This window comes from Abramis brama (assembly GCF_963993115.1).
Source record: "Abramis brama genome assembly, chromosome: 24".
Lineage (NCBI taxonomy): Eukaryota > Metazoa > Chordata > Actinopteri > Cypriniformes > Leuciscidae > Abramis > Abramis brama.
Window position 1 is genome coordinate 20478566 of NC_139986.1, and position 20591 is coordinate 20499156.

The 20591-nt window shown below is 38.1% G+C and overlaps 2 protein-coding genes across 14 annotated transcripts in view; both read left to right on the plus strand.

The window, feature by feature from the left end:
- Window positions 1-1242: 1242 nt before the first annotated feature.
- On the plus strand, window positions 1243-17992 carry larp4b (La ribonucleoprotein 4B). Of its 4 annotated transcripts, none has more exons than XM_084102561.1 (17): window positions 1243-1693; window positions 3640-3778; window positions 8235-8382; window positions 8477-8632; window positions 8773-8866; window positions 10269-10405; window positions 10541-10644; window positions 10735-10845; window positions 10953-11006; window positions 11127-11333; window positions 11418-11524; window positions 12140-12385; window positions 12537-12585; window positions 13146-13328; window positions 13704-13870; window positions 14487-14586; window positions 15759-17992. In XM_084102561.1, exons 2-17 carry the CDS (start codon window positions 3692-3694, stop codon window positions 16020-16022), a joined length of 2214 nt encoding a protein of 737 aa, XP_083958687.1. In that variant the 5' UTR covers window positions 1243-1693; window positions 3640-3691; the 3' UTR covers window positions 16023-17992. The 4 variants fall into 4 exon arrangements, with proteins under 4 accessions (XP_083958687.1, XP_083958688.1, XP_083958689.1 ...); XM_084102562.1 differs by having other exon boundaries at window positions 12540-12585; XM_084102563.1 differs by having other exon boundaries at window positions 8785-8866.
- A 1371-nt stretch (window positions 17993-19363) lies between these two features.
- The window catches only part of dip2ca (disco-interacting protein 2 homolog Ca), a 103482-nt gene continuing 102254 nt past the window's right edge, over window positions 19364-20591 (plus strand). For 8 of the 10 annotated variants that reach the window (XM_084102972.1, XM_084102975.1, XM_084102974.1 and 5 more), the window contains exon 1: window positions 19491-19708. In XM_084102972.1, coding sequence (XP_083959098.1) covers window positions 19630-19708 — 79 coding nt within the window. In that variant the 5' untranslated portion in view covers window positions 19491-19629. Of the gene's footprint in view, window positions 19709-20591 lie in introns of all 10 variants that reach the window. The other 2 variants (XM_084102973.1, XM_084102981.1) reach the window with 2 other exon arrangements.

Consider the following 20591-nt stretch of genomic DNA (forward strand, 5'->3'; position numbering starts at 1 on the left):
CCATATTAAGACCAGTGTCAGTAAAAGGCAATAATTTCCCCTTGAGTATTTTTTTAGACCTTATTAAGGGCACAGGAAAACATTATTTTCTTCTATTTATGTCAAATACTTTGATTGAATTTATTTATTTAAATAAACAACCCCACATTAGCTAAGCATTAAACAACATTTGACCCTCAAACTGCACATACAGGTTCTGTATATGATGGCTATTATGGTGTCTGTATATCCGCTAAACCCATACTAAACATAGATAAGCCTAGATTAGAAAATTATGAAATATAAAAACGATATATATATATATATATATATATATATATATATATATATATATATATATATATATATATATATGCCTATACACTTTATAAATGCATTTTTGGCACTTTCAGTGGCGTTTTCTTCCTGGTTAATTTCTGACTCTGGTTCACATCTCATCTCTCACAATCTGTCAAACATATCTGGGATGGTGCTTAGGTTGTAAAAACAGATGTCATTTTTAATAAATACTTAATACATATACTTAATAAAAACATAAGATAATAAGGTTAGAGAACAACACCAGCTTTAAGAGATCAGAAATCCTTTTTGGTCAACGTCAGTATCCGTAGTCTCTCTCAACCAACCGAAACATCTTTCAGATGAAACAGAAGCACAGAATCTTTCAACACAGGCCAGACCGTCCACTCAGACACACATGAGTCACGTGCTGCTCAGTGAATATCCTGATTGGTTACATTCCTTTTCAGAGAAGCAGATGTAGTGCTACAAGTCTGCCATCTTTACAAAAGCACCAACATCATCTAATAAATGTAAACATATTTACACATATAATGCCTCAAATCGTTTTTTTACATCAGTGTTTTTCAACTGGTGGGCTGTTGTAATCATTGACAAAAGGGGAAAACAATGATAAAAAAATAGGTAAATACAAATCAAATAAAACACAACTTGAACACAACGAGTAAAATGAAGCCAAATCAACTTGCAACATGCATGCATTTGTTGTTAGCTTGTTTATACAAAATGCATTCAACCAGATGGAAACTATTGCAACACCATAACTGCCAAAAAGCCAAAACTGTAAGGTTTTAATTTTGTCCACAATCCCTACGGACTCCAGACAGTTCGTTGCGTTATGCTTCCCTCTATCGACAGTGCTCATTGAACTGCAGCCAAACGCATGTAGAAACACGCAGCCGTTGAGTTACTGAAAGGGCCGCAGTGGAGAGTGGGCGGGCTAGTCGATAAAGCGGCTCTGGGCGGGAGTTCGCGGTGCGGTTTGGCCGAGAGAGTGAAGCTCAACTCCGGACACAAATACACGGGGAGGGAAGAGGCGTGCGGCTCCGTTCTTTATCATATCCTAGTTTAACTAGCACGTACAGTTATACTTAGTCGCATTTCTCGCACTGTGACTCAAGCCGTTTTGAATAATAACACGCCTTCACTCTCGTGTTGTTAACATCTCGACAACAAACGTTAGCCAGTCACTTAAACATCACCAAACAGACCTTTAAAGTTCACTATCAGGCCTGATACCGAGGAGCTGGTGGTATTTGGAGGCTGTTGAACGCGTTGCGGTGGTTTAAAAGTTTCCTGCACGGATTCGTGGATTTGTTTTTCTAAGTTTTGTCCGTGGAAGTCAGACGCTCGGGCCCGCAAACAGTCTCCCGTGCGCGGAGAGCAGATACAGGTGAGTAGAAACTCATACGAACGATTATTGCGCTTATTTAAGCCATGTATAGTTTCATAAAGTAATTTGATCCATATGTAAATAGCTGGAGTGTTTATTCACCTTTTGAAGTTAGCAACTTGCGCTAACTGTTCGGGCTAGCTGCATTACTTCTCACTATCTGCCAGTCTTTAGCATGTAGGCTAACTCACACACTTATTGTTTTTCTATTTGAATTAGCTCTTTGACGGATATACAACGTTTTCTGTTTGGTAGGATTTTTTTAAATAATTTAAAAGTTCTTAATATGTTCGTGCGCAGTTAACTTTATAGTTAAGAAGAGTTCGACTGAATCAGCTAGCAGCTGTCTGTTGTGTTTATGGCTTTGGCCTGCAGCATTAATGTACTTTGACATATGGATTGAGTTGATTTGACATCTTCAGTATATTTTTAGCAATTTTTATCATCATCATTTAGTTTCATGTGGTTATTAACGTTGCATGTCGTTTTGTACCACAAAATGTGTTATTGTCGTTTTAGATGGTAACGTATTGCATTGCGCTTATGTTTAGGTAACTATCATAATGTAAACATTCCCCATGTGTCGTTTGAAAGGACTGTCTTGAGTCAGTTTTTCAGTTTGACAGATCAAAAATGTATGTTTTTATTTTAGTACGATCAAGCAAATGCTACAGTTTCTCATGCATGCATGCATCCTCAATTCAGATTTTAAGTGCATTAAATATTTTTGGTAAAGCATATTGTCTTAGTTTGGAGATTAATGCATTTTTGCATTTTGTTTATTCCTATATAATATCTTAAAGAGTTGTTTTCATTACAATACATGCTTTTTACCCATATATTTTCTGTTTATATTATTGTGCAAATATTTTAATGTATTTTTGAATTTCTCATGAATGCAATCGTGCCAGTAATCAATTTGAGAGATCTTGTATTTCAAACAGTTTTAAAGTAGCATTCCTTTTTCAGCATATTAAGTAGGTTTTGATGATGTTGGCTAATTCAGAGATGCTTTCCACAGTAGTTATATTGACCAGTCAGCTCTACTGTACAGATTGATTAGAAAAAAAGCCCTCAGAAGGTTTTATTTCAAGCAGCCTTTGTATATTTTGTCAAAACTAGAAGTAGAAAACCTAAGGTTTTGTTTTTGATGTGGAGTGGATTTAAGGTTTTTTTTTTTTTTTTTTTTTTTTTTTTTTTTAAATAACATATACTCTACTGTTCAGAAGTTTGGGGTTGGTAAAATTCTGTTAGAATTCTATTATGTTCATCAAGGCCATATTTTTTTTTAATCAAAAATAGTCAAACCTGTAATATTGTGAAATATTACAATTGAAAATAACTTCTTTTCTATTTTAATATATGTTCAAATGTAATTTATTCCTGTGATAACAGCTGAATTTTCATCATCATTACTCCAGTCTTCAGTGTCACATGATCCCTCAGAAGTCATTCTAATATGCGATTTAGTGCTCAAGAAATATTTCATATTGTTAATGTGATGATGTGCTGCTTAATATTTTTGTGGAAACTGTTTTTCTTTTTTCAGCATGCTTTGAATAGTACTAGTACCAACTGCAATGATTTGAAATAGAAATCTTTTGTAATATTAATATAACATATTTACTGTCACTTTTGATCAATTTAATGCATCCTTGCTAAATATAATAATTTATTTAAAAAAACAAAATCTTACTACCCCAAACTTTTGAATGGTACAGGAATAATTATAAATAAATATAAAGTGTAATTGGTTAGCTATAGCAGTGTCCACATTCTTGGTTTTATTGTAATGTATTGAATAATCATCAATGAATATTGCACTGTGAATATTGTTGATTCTTATAACAAATTGCTTTTGTAAGTTGCTTTGCATACATTGTCAATTGAATTGATTTTGTAAATGATTTGTAATTGATTTATGTTCTTTGTTTCGTCATCCACAGTTCCCTGGTGATCTGGAGAGCTCTGCGTTCGGAGCTAGAACCTGGACAGCTCATGACTTCAGACCAGGAAGGAAAAACTATCGTGGAGCCACAGGTGCAGCAGTCACAGGAAGCAAAGGAGAAAGAGATTCCACTTTTGGTAAAGTATAATCTACTATTGTTGGTTAGTCTTTTGAAGTGTTAAGTAATTGTGAAAAGGGATTTAAAAAACATACTATAACGAAACAGCGGAGACATCCCGCCCAGCTTAGGGTGTTGTGAAAGGGTTTAACAGGCATTTGTGTGAACCACCCTTGTGTTTTGGGACCTTGCCAAGTTGCTGATCTCATTCATATAATGCAAGTACAGCGTCCATTGAAGCACCAATCATTGGAGATTTTGCGTTTGAGTGATGGGCCCATGTGAGTCAGCTGTATATTTAAATGTGCTATTTTGGGTTTGGGGTGGGGGTAAGCAGCCATAGCGTGCACCCTCTGTCTCTCTTTTTCTCACTGAGGAGCTTGTGAGAGGAGCTACACAAGTTTCTGTTCACCGGTTTGCAAAGACGTCCTTTCTTAAATTAAAATATGGGGTGTTGTTTCAGCAAAGAATTGAATCCTAACCTGGTCAGCGAGAGAACAAGTCTTCTTCAGGCGGCCATTCCTGAGGGCTCCACATCGAAAGATGTCAGAGACTGTGCTTGGTCTGTCGCAGATCTGGCCGACGAGAAGCCTTCTCAAAATGGGAACGTGAACGCTGCTTTAGATACCAGTTGTAATGCTTCCTCCACAAACTTGTCAGCAGGTCTCAACCTCATTAAAGAAGGCCGTAGCAGCGTACAGGAAGGGATGGCATTTTGGGACACACCTGTCGGCGATCCACATATTCACAAGGCTACGGTCCAGAAAGGAAATGCCAGTGAAATGGGGAGAGACAGTAAAGACAATTGCCAAATTAAGGACACTGAAACTTTGGATTTTGTGAAACAGAGAATAGCTGAAAATGCCATAATGAGAGCAAAATGGTTTTGTGATGATAAACAGTCTTGTTCCACAGATATAAATGGAGTTGGCAAGAGCAAGAACACCACCCTCAGACGAAATACCCTGGGCATCAGTCCGTTATGCACTTCAAAGGATCAACACTCTGGTGTCTCCGTTATTGCAAAAGAGGAACAGATTAAGACACAGTTGCATGTACAGTCAAAACCTGCGTCCACTCCAAAGCATGCCATTCATCCTTTCAATAAATGCTCCGGGAGCTTGAATAATCTGGATGACTCAGAAGAGAGAAATTCTGGACTGTTGATCACTGACCGTGGCTTTAAAAAAGAACAGAGTTTCTACAGCATCTGCTTGATTGATTTAGAGGATCTCGGGAGTGAGTGTGGGCACCAATCCTTGACTGAATCTGACGCAGTCATGTACGCAAGTGTACCAGCTGTCTCTGAAAAGGCTTTGTTTGATAATTCATCACTCCCGAAGGACCACAAAATATCGGGTTCAGGGCCTTCACATGAAATTACAGCAGCACAACAAACAGAAAAAGATCCCACAGAGAAGGCTCTAGGGTGTACTAAAAGTCTACCTGTAAATTTAGCACTTTCAAATGACAAACACGAAACACTCCCAGATCCATTTCCTGCCCAAGAAAACGAAAAGCCTTTATCTGAAAATTACATTTCCACATCATTTAAAGATACAGTGAATACACATTCTCCTTATACTGCTTTAGAGGAAGGCATTGATCAACTCTCCCCAGATCTGTTGGTGCAAAATGAACAGAAGTCAGTGTTGAAGTTAAGTACAGATACCGCATTGCCACAGGGGGAACCTGCTGACCTACTTAACAACCATGATCTTGATGTTACCTCTGGTTACAAGGCCACAGATCTGGAGAGTGGTTCTGAACACAACATGCACAACACAGTTTTTGATGAATCAATGTTGAGACCACCTCAGCAAAATCTAAATGGTCCTCTGGATGAAGTGGAACTGGAAAATCATTACAGGAATGGTGATTATAGAGAATCCATGGACTTAAAAGAGGAGAAGAAACTGATTGAGCCAGACAAAGTTGATTACTCCATTTCTTCTCTTAGCAACACAGCAGATAGATTTCCAAATTTTAAAGTCGTTATTGAGGAATCAGATCAATGTGCTTCCAAGAAATCTCCTGAGAAAGTTCACAAAGAAACGCCCCAAGCTCTCTCAGCTTTCAGCACTGCTTCAGAAAATTTAGATGAGACAGAGAACCAAGGATTTCCCTGTAAAGATTCCTCTGAAGACATTGAAAATTTAAAGTTTTGCTCTGAAACCCCACTGGCTTCTGATAAAGAAGACAACCTGTCAAAATCACCTTCCTGTCATGGAGTTGAAGTTGAACCAAGACAAATAGCAATTCAGGAGGACATTCCGAATCCTTGCCCGTGCAGTATATTGCAAATTGAAGGGCAGACAAATGAATCTGACATGTTCAAGGTTGCTGGTGTGCATCAGTGTTTGAGCAGTCCATCTCATGCAGAAAGTATTTGTGTAGATCTTGCTTGTAATGCTGAAGAGGTCAACTTGGACATGACTTTGAGCTCGCACATCTATACTTGTGGTGTTTTTCCCACTGACCAGACAAAGATTGTGTCAGAATCTTGTGACATTCCAAACAGGGAACAGAATGTAGAACCAAATGCAAATTTTACAGATGCTGAACCATGTGACACGAGTCCGTGTCCGCTTCCTATGAATGCTCTTATGAACTTTGAGCAGTTGCTGGAAGTCGCTCGTAAATCTGAAGAAGCTGATTATCTCCATGTACGTTCTTCGAGTTCTTCTGTTGCTGAAGTTCACACAAACACTCTGCCTGGACCTGATTCTGATTGTCCTCTTGAGGAAGATCTCTCCCAGAGCAATGCCACCTGGTTTGTAAAAACATCAAACAGTGATATCTGTAATAAAGGACATCCAGAAAGCGACGAAGTGAGTTATGTAATAGAAGTGGGATTGGGAAGCAAATTACCTGCAGTAGCACAAGAGCAAGTCACGGACGGTGAAATGGGAGAGACTTGTTTACAACGTGAGGATGAACAAAAGGTACTGGGTGAGATTTGTTTGTGTGCAGATGATGCCAAAACCAAAATGTCAAAACTTGAAACGCAGGGACTCGTAGCAACTTTAGAGCTGCTTAATTGCCTTAATAATGGGAATAACAACAATGACTGTTTAAACTCTGTTTGTTCTGCTAGCAGTGATGTACACACACTGTCTGAGCCGCCATGCAAATCGGAAGTATTGGAGGCCTTTGATTGCACTTCATTGTCAATAAACTGCACGAGGGAAAGTGCTTGCCTGTACCTGGACTCTTCTTCAGAACAGCCAGCCAATGACACTCAAAGATCTTCAGTTACATCTACTCAGAAGCAGGGAGACCTTCAAGATATGGGGGAAATAGGAGGAGCTGTTGTTGACTGCAGCATTCCTCTCATGAGTACTGCAAGACTATCACTTGAAACTGGAGAGGGACAGTCATGTGCCATACAAGGCCATGGCGGCAATTATATGTCCATTGAGAGCGTGACAACTACCATGCCTCATGTTTCCCAACTTATAGCAAGCGGTCTTGGAGTTCTTGACTTTGATCAGTCTGATTTGAAAGTCATTGTTGATGATGTGAGTGATAAAGCCACTTATGTAAATGCAGCAATTCCGTTACCAGTAGAGCCTGACCAGGTTGACATTTACGCCACCACGCCATCTTACGAGATACATTTTCTCAATAAAGATCTATTCACAGTTCCTGTGCAGGTGGAAAACCCTCAGGGCTCAGGCTGCTCGGATGAAATGGAGGGAGAGCAAGGCATGCTGAATATGGTGTCAGACCTTCTTGGGAAGTCAGATTTGAGTGATGAGGTGGACTCTAGTCACTGCGTTCCGGCGTGGGCTAAAGAACCACATGTCCTGTTTTCTGATAACCAAATAGAGGCATGTGCGTTGGTGTCAGCATGGGACCACGCTGTATCTGGGGCAAGCCTTACAATGCAAAATACTCAACAGGATACAGAATCTAACCTTGGTTTTGGCCCAGTGGATTTCCAGACCTCTATGGGTTTTATAGCACCCTACCCTTATAACCTGTTAGCGACTGAAGGATCTTGTGTATGGGACTGGCAGAATGCTTATAGTGAACTTGTGAGTACTCTCTAACCAGCTTGTTTGGCTTGGTTATACAGTGGCCCCTAAAATTATTTGGACACTTAGCCACATTTAAAAAAATGTATGAATGTCAGTATTTAAAATTGTATTTTATCTTTTAAACATGCATCTTATTTACTATATATATATATATATATGTGTGTGTATATATGTGTGTATTTATATATACATTGCAAACACTTTTAGAAAATGTTTCTGTTCTAAAAAAAGATGCAACTTTTTTTTCAGATGCTTCTTGATTTTTATATTTTATGTAATGCAGTAAAATTCATATTAAAGTGTGGCTTAAGTGGCCAATGTTTTTGTAACCATTATTTGGTGAATTTTATTGTAAAGACATTGATTCAGCCCTTAGTACAATTGATAACCCATTATTTATTTATTTATTTATTCATTTATTTATTTTTACAGGAATCCTCCAAGATCTCAGACCTCAATCCCAATGCGAAGGCATGGGCAAATTATATGCCTAAACCAGAGGCCTCTGCTACAACCTGCCCAGATTCTCAGCAGTCATGGGTAGATGCGGCCGATGATCCATCAAACTGCATCTCGGGAGGTAAACCTCCAAAAATGATTTCCCTTCAGTTAATTTAGTATACTGACCTTATCAGTCTGAAGAGGTTTTGATGTGTTTGTTTTGTCCATGCTAGGTTATAACAACAGTGAAGACAAAGGGAACTGGAATGAGGAACAGCAGGTATCTACCTCTGTAGAACTGCCCTTTGCAGCGCAGCCAGAATCAGTGTACATGGGAAGCTCAGCCAGTGAGAAGGGCATTGTGTCAAACCAGAACACCAATATGAAAGGTAATATCCTTTTGGTCTTTTGTTCACTGTTTTCAACCTACTCCTATTTCAGTTGTTTACAGTTATGCATTTTTACTGTCACAATCATTAAGAATTAATTTCAACTATAACATTCTTAAATAATTGATCATTTTATTTAGTCTTTTGTGCAGGGGTGAACGATTCAGACTCCTCCAGACAGATTGACGACCTTCGGGAACAACTGAAGGCAACACTGGAGTTCTGCCTCTCTAGGTAATTACTTGCAGCTTCACAACTGATCCCATTTAAGCTGGACCTCTGGTCCTGTCAGGTGTACTGGCCTGGAGTTCAAGGCTTTTTTTACCCCCAAAACCTATGAAGCCTTTGAAACAACATAGTCCCGACAAAGTACCTTAAATTAAGAACAGAGTATCCTAAATGAGTGACCGCATACACAAGGTTAGTAATTTGCATAAAACATGCCCAAACCATGTCCAAATAAGGGCTTTCCGCACACCCTTTCTTCACTCTCAGCAAACATGACGCTCTCTAAAGACACGCTGAGAGCATGCGCAGCAAGATACTTGAGCAATGCCAAGTTTGCAATCCGCAAAAGAAGTTCAAACACAAAAAACAACTTTAATACAGATCCAGATTACAGACCTCTGATTAGCCAGTTGTACATAACATGAATCTGCGTCTTTATGCAGAAACTGTAAAGCACTTACTTTTTCTTACTCTTTTACTGTATATATACAGTAAGTGTGTGTATGTGTTTGAAATTTATTTAAGATGGAATATGTATGAAACTTCATCTTAAGTTTACAGGACTACTTAGAGTATGTGATTTTTGCAGTTTTGTTTTTGAAAATTTTGAATACAATTTAGAACAAGTTATTGATGAATCAGGATTTGTTTGTATGCAGATTTTGCGCACAAATCCGGTTAATGAATGATACCAATGAGTTTTTAGACTTCAAGTGTTAATATTTCATTCAGATGTTACAAACTTTACTTATGCAAATGTAATTAATCTATGTAATCAAAAAAAAAAAAATTTAATCAAATATATGCTTACAATTACCTCAATGTGGACTAGGATGTGCACTACCGTTCAAAAGTTTAGGGTCAGTTAGATTTGTTTTTGGAAGAAGTGTCTCAAGGCTGCATTTATTTGATTAAAAATACAGTAAAAACTGTAATTATGTGAAATGTAATCACAGTTTTAAATAATTGTTTCCTGCTTTCATACATTTTAAAATGTGATTTATTCCTGTGATTGCAAAGCTGAATTTTTTAGCATTGTTACTCCAGTCTTCAGTGTCACATGATCCTTCAGAAATCATTCTAATATTCTGATTTGCTGCTCAAGAAATATTTCTTATCAATGTTGAAAATAGTTGTGCTAAAAAAAAATTGTGGAAACCTTGATGCATTGTTTTCAGAATTATTTGATTAACAAAGTTCAAAAGAACAGCATATATTTGCAAAATAATTCTTTTGTAAAATGTCTTTACTGTCATTTTTGAACAAATGTATCCTTGAATAAAAGTGTTAATTAAAACAAAAACCTTGCCAACCCTTTGACTTTTCAATGGTAGTAATCATTTTTCAAAGCTTGAAGATGTTGAATCAGTGTAGGACTGATGGTAACCAAACTCTTTTCCACTTCCAGGGAGAATCTAGCCAACGACATGTACCTCATCTCACAAATGGACAGTGACCAGTATGTGCCAATAGTGACTTTGGCAAACCTTGATCAAATCAAGAAACTCACCACTGATGTTGATCTCATTGCAGACATCTTAAAAAGTGAGTTAAACTCATCACGTGTCACTTGTATGGGTCGCAGTGGCTTTTATGGCTTTTTATTTTAGGCTCTCAAAATGGGGTTGGTTACACACAGCAGTTAGGTCTGACATTAATGATGCATTTTTGATTCACCAGCGCTGCCTCTCGTCCAACTGGACAAATGTGGAGAGAAAGTGCGACCCAATCAGAACCGCTGTATCGTAATTCTCAGAGAGGTTCCTGAGGCCACTCCTGTGGAGGTACACATCATGCCATCTCTTGTTCAATAACATCTTTAATGCTCTGACCTTATTTTTAATCTATATGACATTTGGCTTTCATTTGTGCAGGAAGTTGAAGCGCTCTTTAAGAGCGATAACTTGCCCAAATTCATCAATTGTGAGTTTGCCTACAATGACAACTGGTTCATCACGTTTGAATCTGAGGCGGATGCTCAGCTGGTAAATGTTTTTTATTGCCTGTGATTCGATCATTTCAGATTACAGCCTCAGGATTTTTAATAAACTTGCTTCCTGTTGCTAAACATTGGCATGCATCACTTTTTCAGGCATACCAGTATCTCAGAGAAGAGGTGAAAACTTTTCAAGGGAAGCCAATAAAGGTAGAGTACACTACTGCATATGTGACGGCACTGAAGGCTATTTTGTGCTATAAGACAAGTTTATAAACTTGCAGTTTAAAAAACATAATAATAATTTTGTCCATTGATGTTTTATCCTAGGCTAGAATAAAGGCCAAGGCCATTGCCGTCAATACCTTTGTGCCAAAGAATGGGTATCGGCCCGTGGATGTGTCCTCAAATGTCCAACAACGCTACACGCCTTACTACATCCCCCCTGTGTATGGAGCTCAGCAACAGTTTCCCCTTTACAGACTGGTGACTCCTCAGGGCTGGTCAGCTACCCAGAGCTACCTGGACCCGACTCTGGTAAGTGTCATGTGGTCTGTTTGGCTCTGAGAAATATCCGAATGGAGTACTAGAGGTACTTAATCAGGTTTTGTCTATCAACAGGTTACTCCGTTTCCCAGCCCTGCATTTATTAACGGCTTCGCTGGTTCTCCGACATTTAAAACAGCAACATCTCCACTAACTGTCAGACAATATGCACCTCGAAACAGGTACAGTGTTTGGGGGAAAAAATCTGTTATACATTTAGTCTACCATTCAAAAGTTTGCTCCCAGTACGTATACATTTTTTTTTAATACTTTATATAATAATAATTATATTCGGCAAGGACACATACATTGACCAAAAGTGACTGTAAAGACTTTTATGTGACAAAAGATTGATCTGTTTTCACAAAAATATTAAGCAGCACAACTGATTTATAATAAGAAATGTTTCTTAAGCACTAAATCGGCATATTAGAATGATTTCTGAAGGATCATGTCACTGAAGTTTGGAGTAATGGTTGCTAAAAGTTTAGCTTTGCCATCTCAGGAATAAATAGCATTTTAAACTATTAAAATAGAAAAGAGTTATTTGAAATTTTAATAATATTTCACAATACTGTACACAATACTTTTACTCTATTTTTGATTAAATAAATGCAGGCTTGGTGAACATTAGAGACTTCAAAAAAAAGAAAGAAAAAAAGTTACTGACACCAAACTTTTGAACGGTAGTATATAGCCCATAACATAACAGATTTGTGTCAGTGTAGTGACGTTTGATCTTTTGAAGAGCTTCAACTGAGACAAAGCTGTGTATAACTATCTTTTCATCTGAACAGGAACCATAACAAAACACACATTCGACTCACAACAGAGCGTGGAACCACTCTGCTAGAAAACCCTGCTGCTTTCACTACTTTCTCTTCGGAGAGAGTCCCCAATGGGACGCGGCCTCCACAGGCTCATCACTTGGGTAGCCGACCTCGTCTACCGAGTGGTCCAGGCTATCCACGCCGGGACCAGGTGGGAAGTGGACGGATGGAAGTAAACGGTGCTGATTACTCTCTGAACGCGGGCCGTGGAAGGTAATGCTGTACGATCTGTACCAGCTGTTTATTTATTTCATAAATATTGTGGTAATACAATATCCAAGATGGGGTGGTAGAGCTTCTTCCATAAGAAATTGTGGCAATTTTTTCCGTATTGCTCAGTCTTGATTGTTTGTTTCTTTTGAAGAAGGGGCGGCTATGGATACAGGAAAAGGAGAGATGACAACAAGTTTCCAGTATGTCATTTGCTTTGTTTCAGCTACCACTGCATACACAACTGTTTTGTGTTTAGCTTTGCTTTTGTTATGATAGAAAACTTTATATTCTTCAAGGGAAGTTTAATATACAGTCAACCCTGAGGGGCTGAATGTACATTATTTTACTTATTACACAGTCAAGTAAACAAATAAATGGACATGAAATATTGATTTGAATGAAAATTTCAGTAAAAAACAAAACAAATTCAGTAAAAGAGACCCCAGAGCGATATGAAAGGCAAATCACAACCATTTAAAAAAAACAAAAAGGTTGCCTGGGTATTCGAACAGATTCAAAATCCAGTAATCCTGTTGTGCTGGCTTTTGTGAAATGCACCTCAGGTTAGCCATGTAGCGCAATTTACCATGACAATAAACCCCGCTAAAAACCAATCCACCTTCATGAGCCCGATAAACCAGAGTTTGCTCAGACTTAACTTGGTTAGCAACTGAAACCGGCTTCATGCAACATGCCTCTTGTTTACAGGCTCAGTTTGTTGTACGTTTCATCTCTTTTTCTTCTTGTGTGCGTTTAACAGAGAGCAGCAACACAGTCGCCCCCTCCTGTTCAGGAGCGCACCCCGTCCCCTAGCTTTGAGCTGGGCCTGTCCAGCTTCCCTCCTCTGCCTGGAGCTGCAGGAAATCTAAAGCCTGAAGTAAAAACTGAAAACAGCCTTGACAACCGGCTGTCTGATGTCGTCACTGGAGCGATTAAAGACAAGGTTGACTTTCATTCTGTCCTTAATGTGTGTCTTCTGTGTTTGTGCTGCAGCATTAAACTCTCTTAATATTTTGAAATTCAAATAAGGAAGAAGAAAAGGCTTAAATTATAATAAATCTCAAAGCTTTAATTTATTCAAATTCTAGAGAAATTAACAGATGCTCTGGGTTTTTAAACATTAACTTGCACTAAGCATGGAATGCCATGTTAACAGCAGACCTGGCTGTCAATCATAACCACAAGTCCTTGGGTGTTTTGAGTGCTTTAGAGCGTGTGTGTGTGTGTGAGAGAGAGAGTTCCTGCTGTCCAGCTGTTATGTTTGTTCATGCTGTCCTTGCCTTAGGAGTTTCACAGAGGCCCCTTTGTCTCTCCACAGCCTCTAAATAAGGATGTGGTCACCAGCCGTGTGATCTCAGGGACCTCCAAAGAATCCGTGCAGGCTTCTACCGCTCCTGCTCCCGCTCCCGCTCCTGCTCCTGTTCCTGCTCCTGCTGCTCAGACCCCAGTGGACCATCAACACTCGCCCTCTCCAGCCCTTTCAAAGTGGGTTCAGTGGATATTTATGAATAACTGATCAATAAATGTGACATCAGTTTTCACTTAATGATGTTGCAAATGATTTCAGATGGTATCTGATGTTCAGCTTAATCACACGATCTCTTAAAAACTGTACTTTCAGAAAACTCAGAATGATTCACACAGACATATGTGCATATTACAGTATTTCTGATTGGCTTAAAAGCCAGGAGCAAGACCTGCTTACTGCTTTTCTTCTTCTAAAGCAAGTTTACAGCTTTCACGTGGGGATATATTCATGTGTGGAATTCCAAAATAAATTGCTTGCAGCACTTTAAAGATTTCATTGAGAATCATGCAATATTCAGCAATTTTTTTCAGAGGTGGTATTTCTACTGTGAGTAGTTATGTTAGAATGAGTTAATCATAACTCTAATCTTATCATAACAGATCATTTATATAAAGTGTTAAAGGTACAGAAGCAAAACGGCTTTAGTTGGTAAAATAATCACATAAAATTAAATTGATTTGCTGCAAATAACATTGACTAATACAAGTGTGCTTCTGGAGGGGGAAAATGTAAACTGTAGAAAATGTCACATTTTAATATATGGACCTTTTTTTTGTTGTTGGTATTTTACAGCCTGACAACTGTAGAAAAACCTAAAGAGACGCAGACACCTGCAGAGAAATGCTCAGATACACAAGCTGCTAAAACCGCACTGCTGAGCAATCCAATAACAGTAAGTGTTAGTAATTGATTGAATCAAAAGTACAGTAAAAACGACTTGTGTATATTAAACGTTTTATTTTTATATTAACACATTCAGGTATGTTTATATGTAGGTAGAGCAACTCAATGGCTCAAACGGTTCATGGGAGTAGGTGGTCAAGCTATTATGCCATGATTTCAGTTTCTATGGTAAAACAACCTCTCTGATTGTGGTTAGTGTCGTTCTTTATCGGGAATTCAGCAGTTATACTCTTTTTACACTATTGAATTTGCGAGACTTTTTTGGCTTCTACAGAAGCATGTATTATATAGAACTGTTGCGCTCTATTCCATCAGTTCCTTCAGCACTTTGTGATTTAGTTCAGTCTTTAACTAGCCTGGGAAAACCCTGATGAACTACCGCAAATTTGAGATTTGCTCTGCAAGTCCGTCTGGCCAAGAGCCCATTCAAGCCCATTTCCAATTTTTCCAAACCGAGGCACCAATCACAAACATTGAGGCTGGCTTTACACGATGACGATCGCTCTGATTGGTTTTAGGTCTATCCAATTGCGCCCAGAGGCATTTGAGCGACGTCCGTTGGTGACGCCCCTTTGGAAATGGGATGTGAATGAACCTTCCCCAGACCCTCTCAGTTACAACTGAGAAGGGTCTGGTGTCAAGAAATTCATAATGTCATGAACATTTTCTATTTTAAATAAATACTGTTCTATTCATCAAAGTATCCAGGAAAAAAGTGTCACAGATTACACTAAAATATTAAACCACACAACTATTCAACATTGATAAGAAGAAATGTTTCTTGAGCAGCATATCAGCATATTAGAATGACTTCTGAAGGATCATGTGACACTGAAGACTGGAGTAATGATGCTGAAAATTCATCTTTGCCTTCACAGGAATAAATTCCATTTAAAAATATATTACAATAAAAATATAATTTAAATCATAATAATTTTTCACAATATACTGTTTTTACTGTATTTTGATGATAAATGCAGATTTAGTGAGGATAAGAAAAATCATTTGATAAAAGATCTTGTTCAGCATGCACTCAATGTACACAGATGGTTTGAAGCACTGTCTCTTTAATATATATGTTACAAAGAACGACATTTTTTCAACTATGCAAGATTGATTGGCTAAATTTATTAATTCCATTCATATATTGCGTTTGACCAGGAGCCCCGGAAGCCGAGCTACGCAGAGATCTGTCAGAGGATAAGGGATGCACCAACACAGCAGCCGTCAGCGGATCCCCGGCCTCCCAGCTCCACCGCCGAAGACATCAAGACTCCTGACTCGGCAGAACGCAGATGCAGAGAATCAGCACCCGCACCTGCCAAATCCACGGTGACGGCTTGTCCCAGAGAGACAGTGAAATCTCATCAGAGCGCTGGGGAACGAGCGGGCGGCGACACGACAGCTTCCTTCCACCAATCCTGAGAGCCTCCGCTTTGCTTCCAGGACCGAAAGGGAACAAAAACTTTGTCAGGGCTGCTCAGAAAGAGAAAAAAAAAAAAAAGTCCCTCTTATCTCACGGTCTCTGTGAGTGCACACACAAGACAGCTTGTCACTGGAATCAGGGCCTACAGACAAAAGCACTTGTGCATAAGGGTTCTCTGAATATTTTTGTTGTCCTTTCTGTCGTTTTTGTTTTTCAATTACAAGATCTTTAGTTGTTTTCCAAGGAAAATGGGATTAATGAACCAGCACCAGTTGGAGATTAACTATTTAAAAATGTTTTGTCAGAGCTCAACTTTATTTTGGGGTTAAAACTTCAAATAGTGCTGTTGGGAGGAAATACTGATTTTGAATAGTGCTGATCCTGAAACACTTATTTTTTCTTTCTTTTTTTTTAAAACTGATATGTATATAATTTTGCTAACCTTGAGTGTCTTGGTACTGGTGCGAATCTCGGCCGTGCCAGCCATTACAACTGCATGAGTGAGACTTTTGTGTAAATCTGTTTTGTGTTCTGTTTTTATGTTTGGATGTTCCAGCACTGGAGTGACATTTATTTTGGAGCTCTGAATTATTTTTTTACTTGCTAATCCTCTATCAAATTGTACTGATGTGATATTGTAGCAGGTGTATGTATACCTGTTCTTGTGTGCATGCTTTCTTTTACTTTTTTCTTTTCTTTTTAACCTTTTAATGGCACACATCGGTTTGCTGAATAATTTCTTTTCCTTATTTTCCTATTCGCCAATTGTTTGGGGAAGAATCCACTCTGATGCCTCTTCATTTGATTCTGGAAGATCTTCACACTGCAAAGTCCTCAGGTTGCGAGGGTGAAGTGTTCATGTGCCTAGTCTGCTGTGATTTAAACGATAGATGGATATATAATTTGCTTCTTAGCTTCGTTTGTTATCCTGGTGTGGTGCTATGGTTCGTCACATGGTTTCTTTGGTGCTTTTATCTATATTAACGGAGGGAAAGTCACCAACGCACCAACGTCTGTCGTTTGACCCTCACCGATTCGCTTTCATATCACCACGACTATATGAGTGGGATCGTGTACATTTATATAGTGACGTATACATCAAGAGCAAAAAGATCTGAGCCTTCAGCACACATGGACCAGCGTTGTTTTGTGGAGGTTCTCCTTTATGCAGACTTTGCGTTTCAGTGTCACTCTCGTTCATGCTGTTCATTGTTCAGTTCATTGGTTCTCATTCGAGTTTGAAACCGTCTTGAGAGACAGACAGTTTATTTTGTTTTGATGTCTTCCTGCAACGTGGAGCACGTGCAGAATGCTTTGAGATGTTTGTCATGGCGTCTGTTGTTTATATATTCTCGTATCTTCCCTGTGAGTATTTTTTTTCTCGGTTAATCAAAAAAAAGTTTCTGTTGATTTTTCTGACTCTTTGAATGCAACTGATCATTTTTCCATCAATAAATGAAGCGTACCATGGTTGAAGTAATGGTTTCATTACATAAACCATTCAGATGTTCAAAAAAAAAAAAAAACTAAAAAGAAACATCACATATAAATTAACAGTGTTTGAAAACTTGAATTTTATTTAAACTTGAAAAAAAAAATGTCTCTGCCTTAACTTTTTAGATGACAGTATGGAGGATTTTTTTTTTTTTTTGGTTTGTTTGTTTTCTTTTTCAATACCCAAAGTGTAGAAAAAAGGATGATGTGGTAGAGGTGTCTGAAGCCTTCCTCACTACATTTGTGTAGCACAATACTTTTGGGATTGAGATGGGATTTTTGTTTTGTTCTCCTCTGTGTAAATGCTTGTAGTCTAAACTGTAGTACATGTATACATACACATATACTTGTATGTGTGCTTTCTCTGTACAGATGTAAATAATTGGAAAATGTTAAAAAGGTACCCTAAAATTGGTTATGAGAAACTGTATGGGAAAAAAAATAATAAATAAATGTTAATGAGAAATCGTGTCTATCAAGTAGTCCTGTTTTGTTTTTACTTTACTTAAGGGATAGTTCACCCAAAAATGAAATTTCTGAAGTTTTTCCAAACCTGCATGAATTTATTTCTTCTGCTGAACACAAAAGAAGATATTTTGAAGAATGCCAGTTGATGGGCATCATTGACTTCCATAGTATTTTTTCTTTCATACTATGGAAGTCAATGGGGTCCATCAACTGTTTGGTTTCCGACATTCTTCAAAAAATTATGACAGCATTTTTTGCAGCATTTTTGGGTGAATTTCATTCTCAATGTTTGCTCACAATTATGACCACAAGGTGGCATAGTATAAGCGTTAAGCTTTCCACCACACAAATAAAGCACTCTCATAGTCTTTTATTTCAGTGTGCAGTTACAATACCATCTTAATGCAACCAACAGAATTATCAGTCAAAAAGTCTGATAACAATAGTTGCAATGCTTCAATATCTATATTTGTATGTGTGAAATGTTACACTGAAAATGTGCATGAATTTCTTTTTGCTTAATTGAACAACACTCAAGCTGCTTTAACTCCCAAGATTGTATTAAGCAAGAACATATAACCGATGTCAAATTTATTTGATTGGTGACCTATAAATAGTGCAGATTTCTCAAATATTTGTTCTTCATTTCACATCATAACGTTTCTTAACTTTATTCCATGATGTAGATAAAAAAAATCCCACATTGTCAATGTGATAGTATATAGCCTACATACCGTTGAAAAGTCTGGGGTTTGTCATAAAAAAAAAAAAAAGAAGTATTATGCTCAACAAGGCTGCATTTCTTGAATTAAAAAAATACAGTAAAAACAGCAATATTGTGAAATATTATTATTATTACAAGCCTTTTTGTATTTAAATATATATTTTTTCCCTGTGATGCAAAGCTGAATTTTCAGCATCATCACTCCAGTCTTCAGAGTCACATGATCCATCATTATAATATGCTGATTTGCTGCTCAAAGAAACATTTCTTATTATTATCAATGTCGAAAACGGTTGTAGTGCTTAATACTTTTTGTTCAGTATTCTTAGATTAAAAGAAAGTTAAAAAGAACAGCATTTATTTGAAATATAAATCTTTTGTAACATTACAAACGTCTTTACCGGCACTTTTAATATTTAACATATTTTATTTCGTCATTTCGTGTCTGTTTGTTTGTTTGTTTGTTTGTTTATAATAATAATATAAATGTATATATTATATAAATGTAACCTGAACAGGTATTCTCAGTATGAAATAATTATTTATGGAAACATAAACAGAGGTGTTCTGTCGCCCCCTTGCGGCTGTTAAAATCACTCTCGCCTTGCGTCATGAGAGAGTGACAGAGAGAAAGAGAGGGAGAGACGCACATACACACACAGACCGCTCCGCGAGCTTCACCGCACTGACAGTCCACATCTTACACTGCTGACTCTAACGGCGGAGCCCTTCAGATATGGCGGGGCTTCGTTGAGAGGGACAGCAAATCTCCGAGCACTATCGTTCACAGAACAGTTTGTTTTTGGACACGCGTCTCCCCCAGCCCTCCTTATGCACCGCTGCGACGCGGAGAAACCCCAGCAGCGCTGAAAGAGTCGAAGAAATAGGACGAGAGTGATTTTTACCCCCTTAAACGGACAATGGCGGACCGCGATGCGCTGCCCCTTCCATTGGAAGTGCGGGCCAGGTTGGCTGAGCTGGAGCTGGAGTTATCCGAAGGTATGATTGACATTTTAAATGACTTATTTTATTCGACAATATGGTTGTTGCGGAGGATACTTTAACGGCCCCCTCTCCTCCTCCTCCCACCCAAAAACCCACCGCTACCTCCACCACCATACCAACACAACCAACACCAGATGTTGGAGCCAATTATTATCCCCGCAGCAGCACTGAGGTTGTGTTCGTAAAGGCGTTCATTTGCTGTAATTCCCGCCGCATTTTCTTTGTTACAATGTATCTATTTGACCTTGAGGAAACCATTCAAAGACTTCAGAATTGATTTTTCCGTTAGGATTTTGAAAATGCGTTTCCCTTGAGACCAACGGTCAAAATAATACTGCCTTGGAATCTTCATGTAGCCGTTGATATTTTTGAATTTCTGTGGCTGTGTTGTTGTTCATGCCAGCATAACGTCTTCAGTACACCAGCATTTAGGTAAACAAGCAGTTCCTCACAAATGCATCGCCATATATGCCATCTTTACACTGCAAAAGCTGCATCTGAAGCTGCATTTATACCACAAAACGACATAGGCAGTCTAATGCTGCGTAAATTAATTTACACGGGGTTATTATTGATATGAACGTATTTAATATGCAATTATAAATATGGAAACATGAAATTATTGAGTTATAAAAATATGAATGAAACGTATGCTTGCTCTTGACATGACAGCAACAAAGCTGTTTAAAAGTTTAAAGCTGTTCTGATGCTACATCATTTGCAAAGAACCAGAAATGGAAAAATATAGTTTCTTTATGATTTATAGAGCATTTTTATGTTTAGATACAGAATAGAATGTTTAGAACAGACTTTGAATTATTGCTTATTTCATTTTTTTTTTTGTGTGTGTGTGTGTGTGACCAAGTTTTCTTTATTG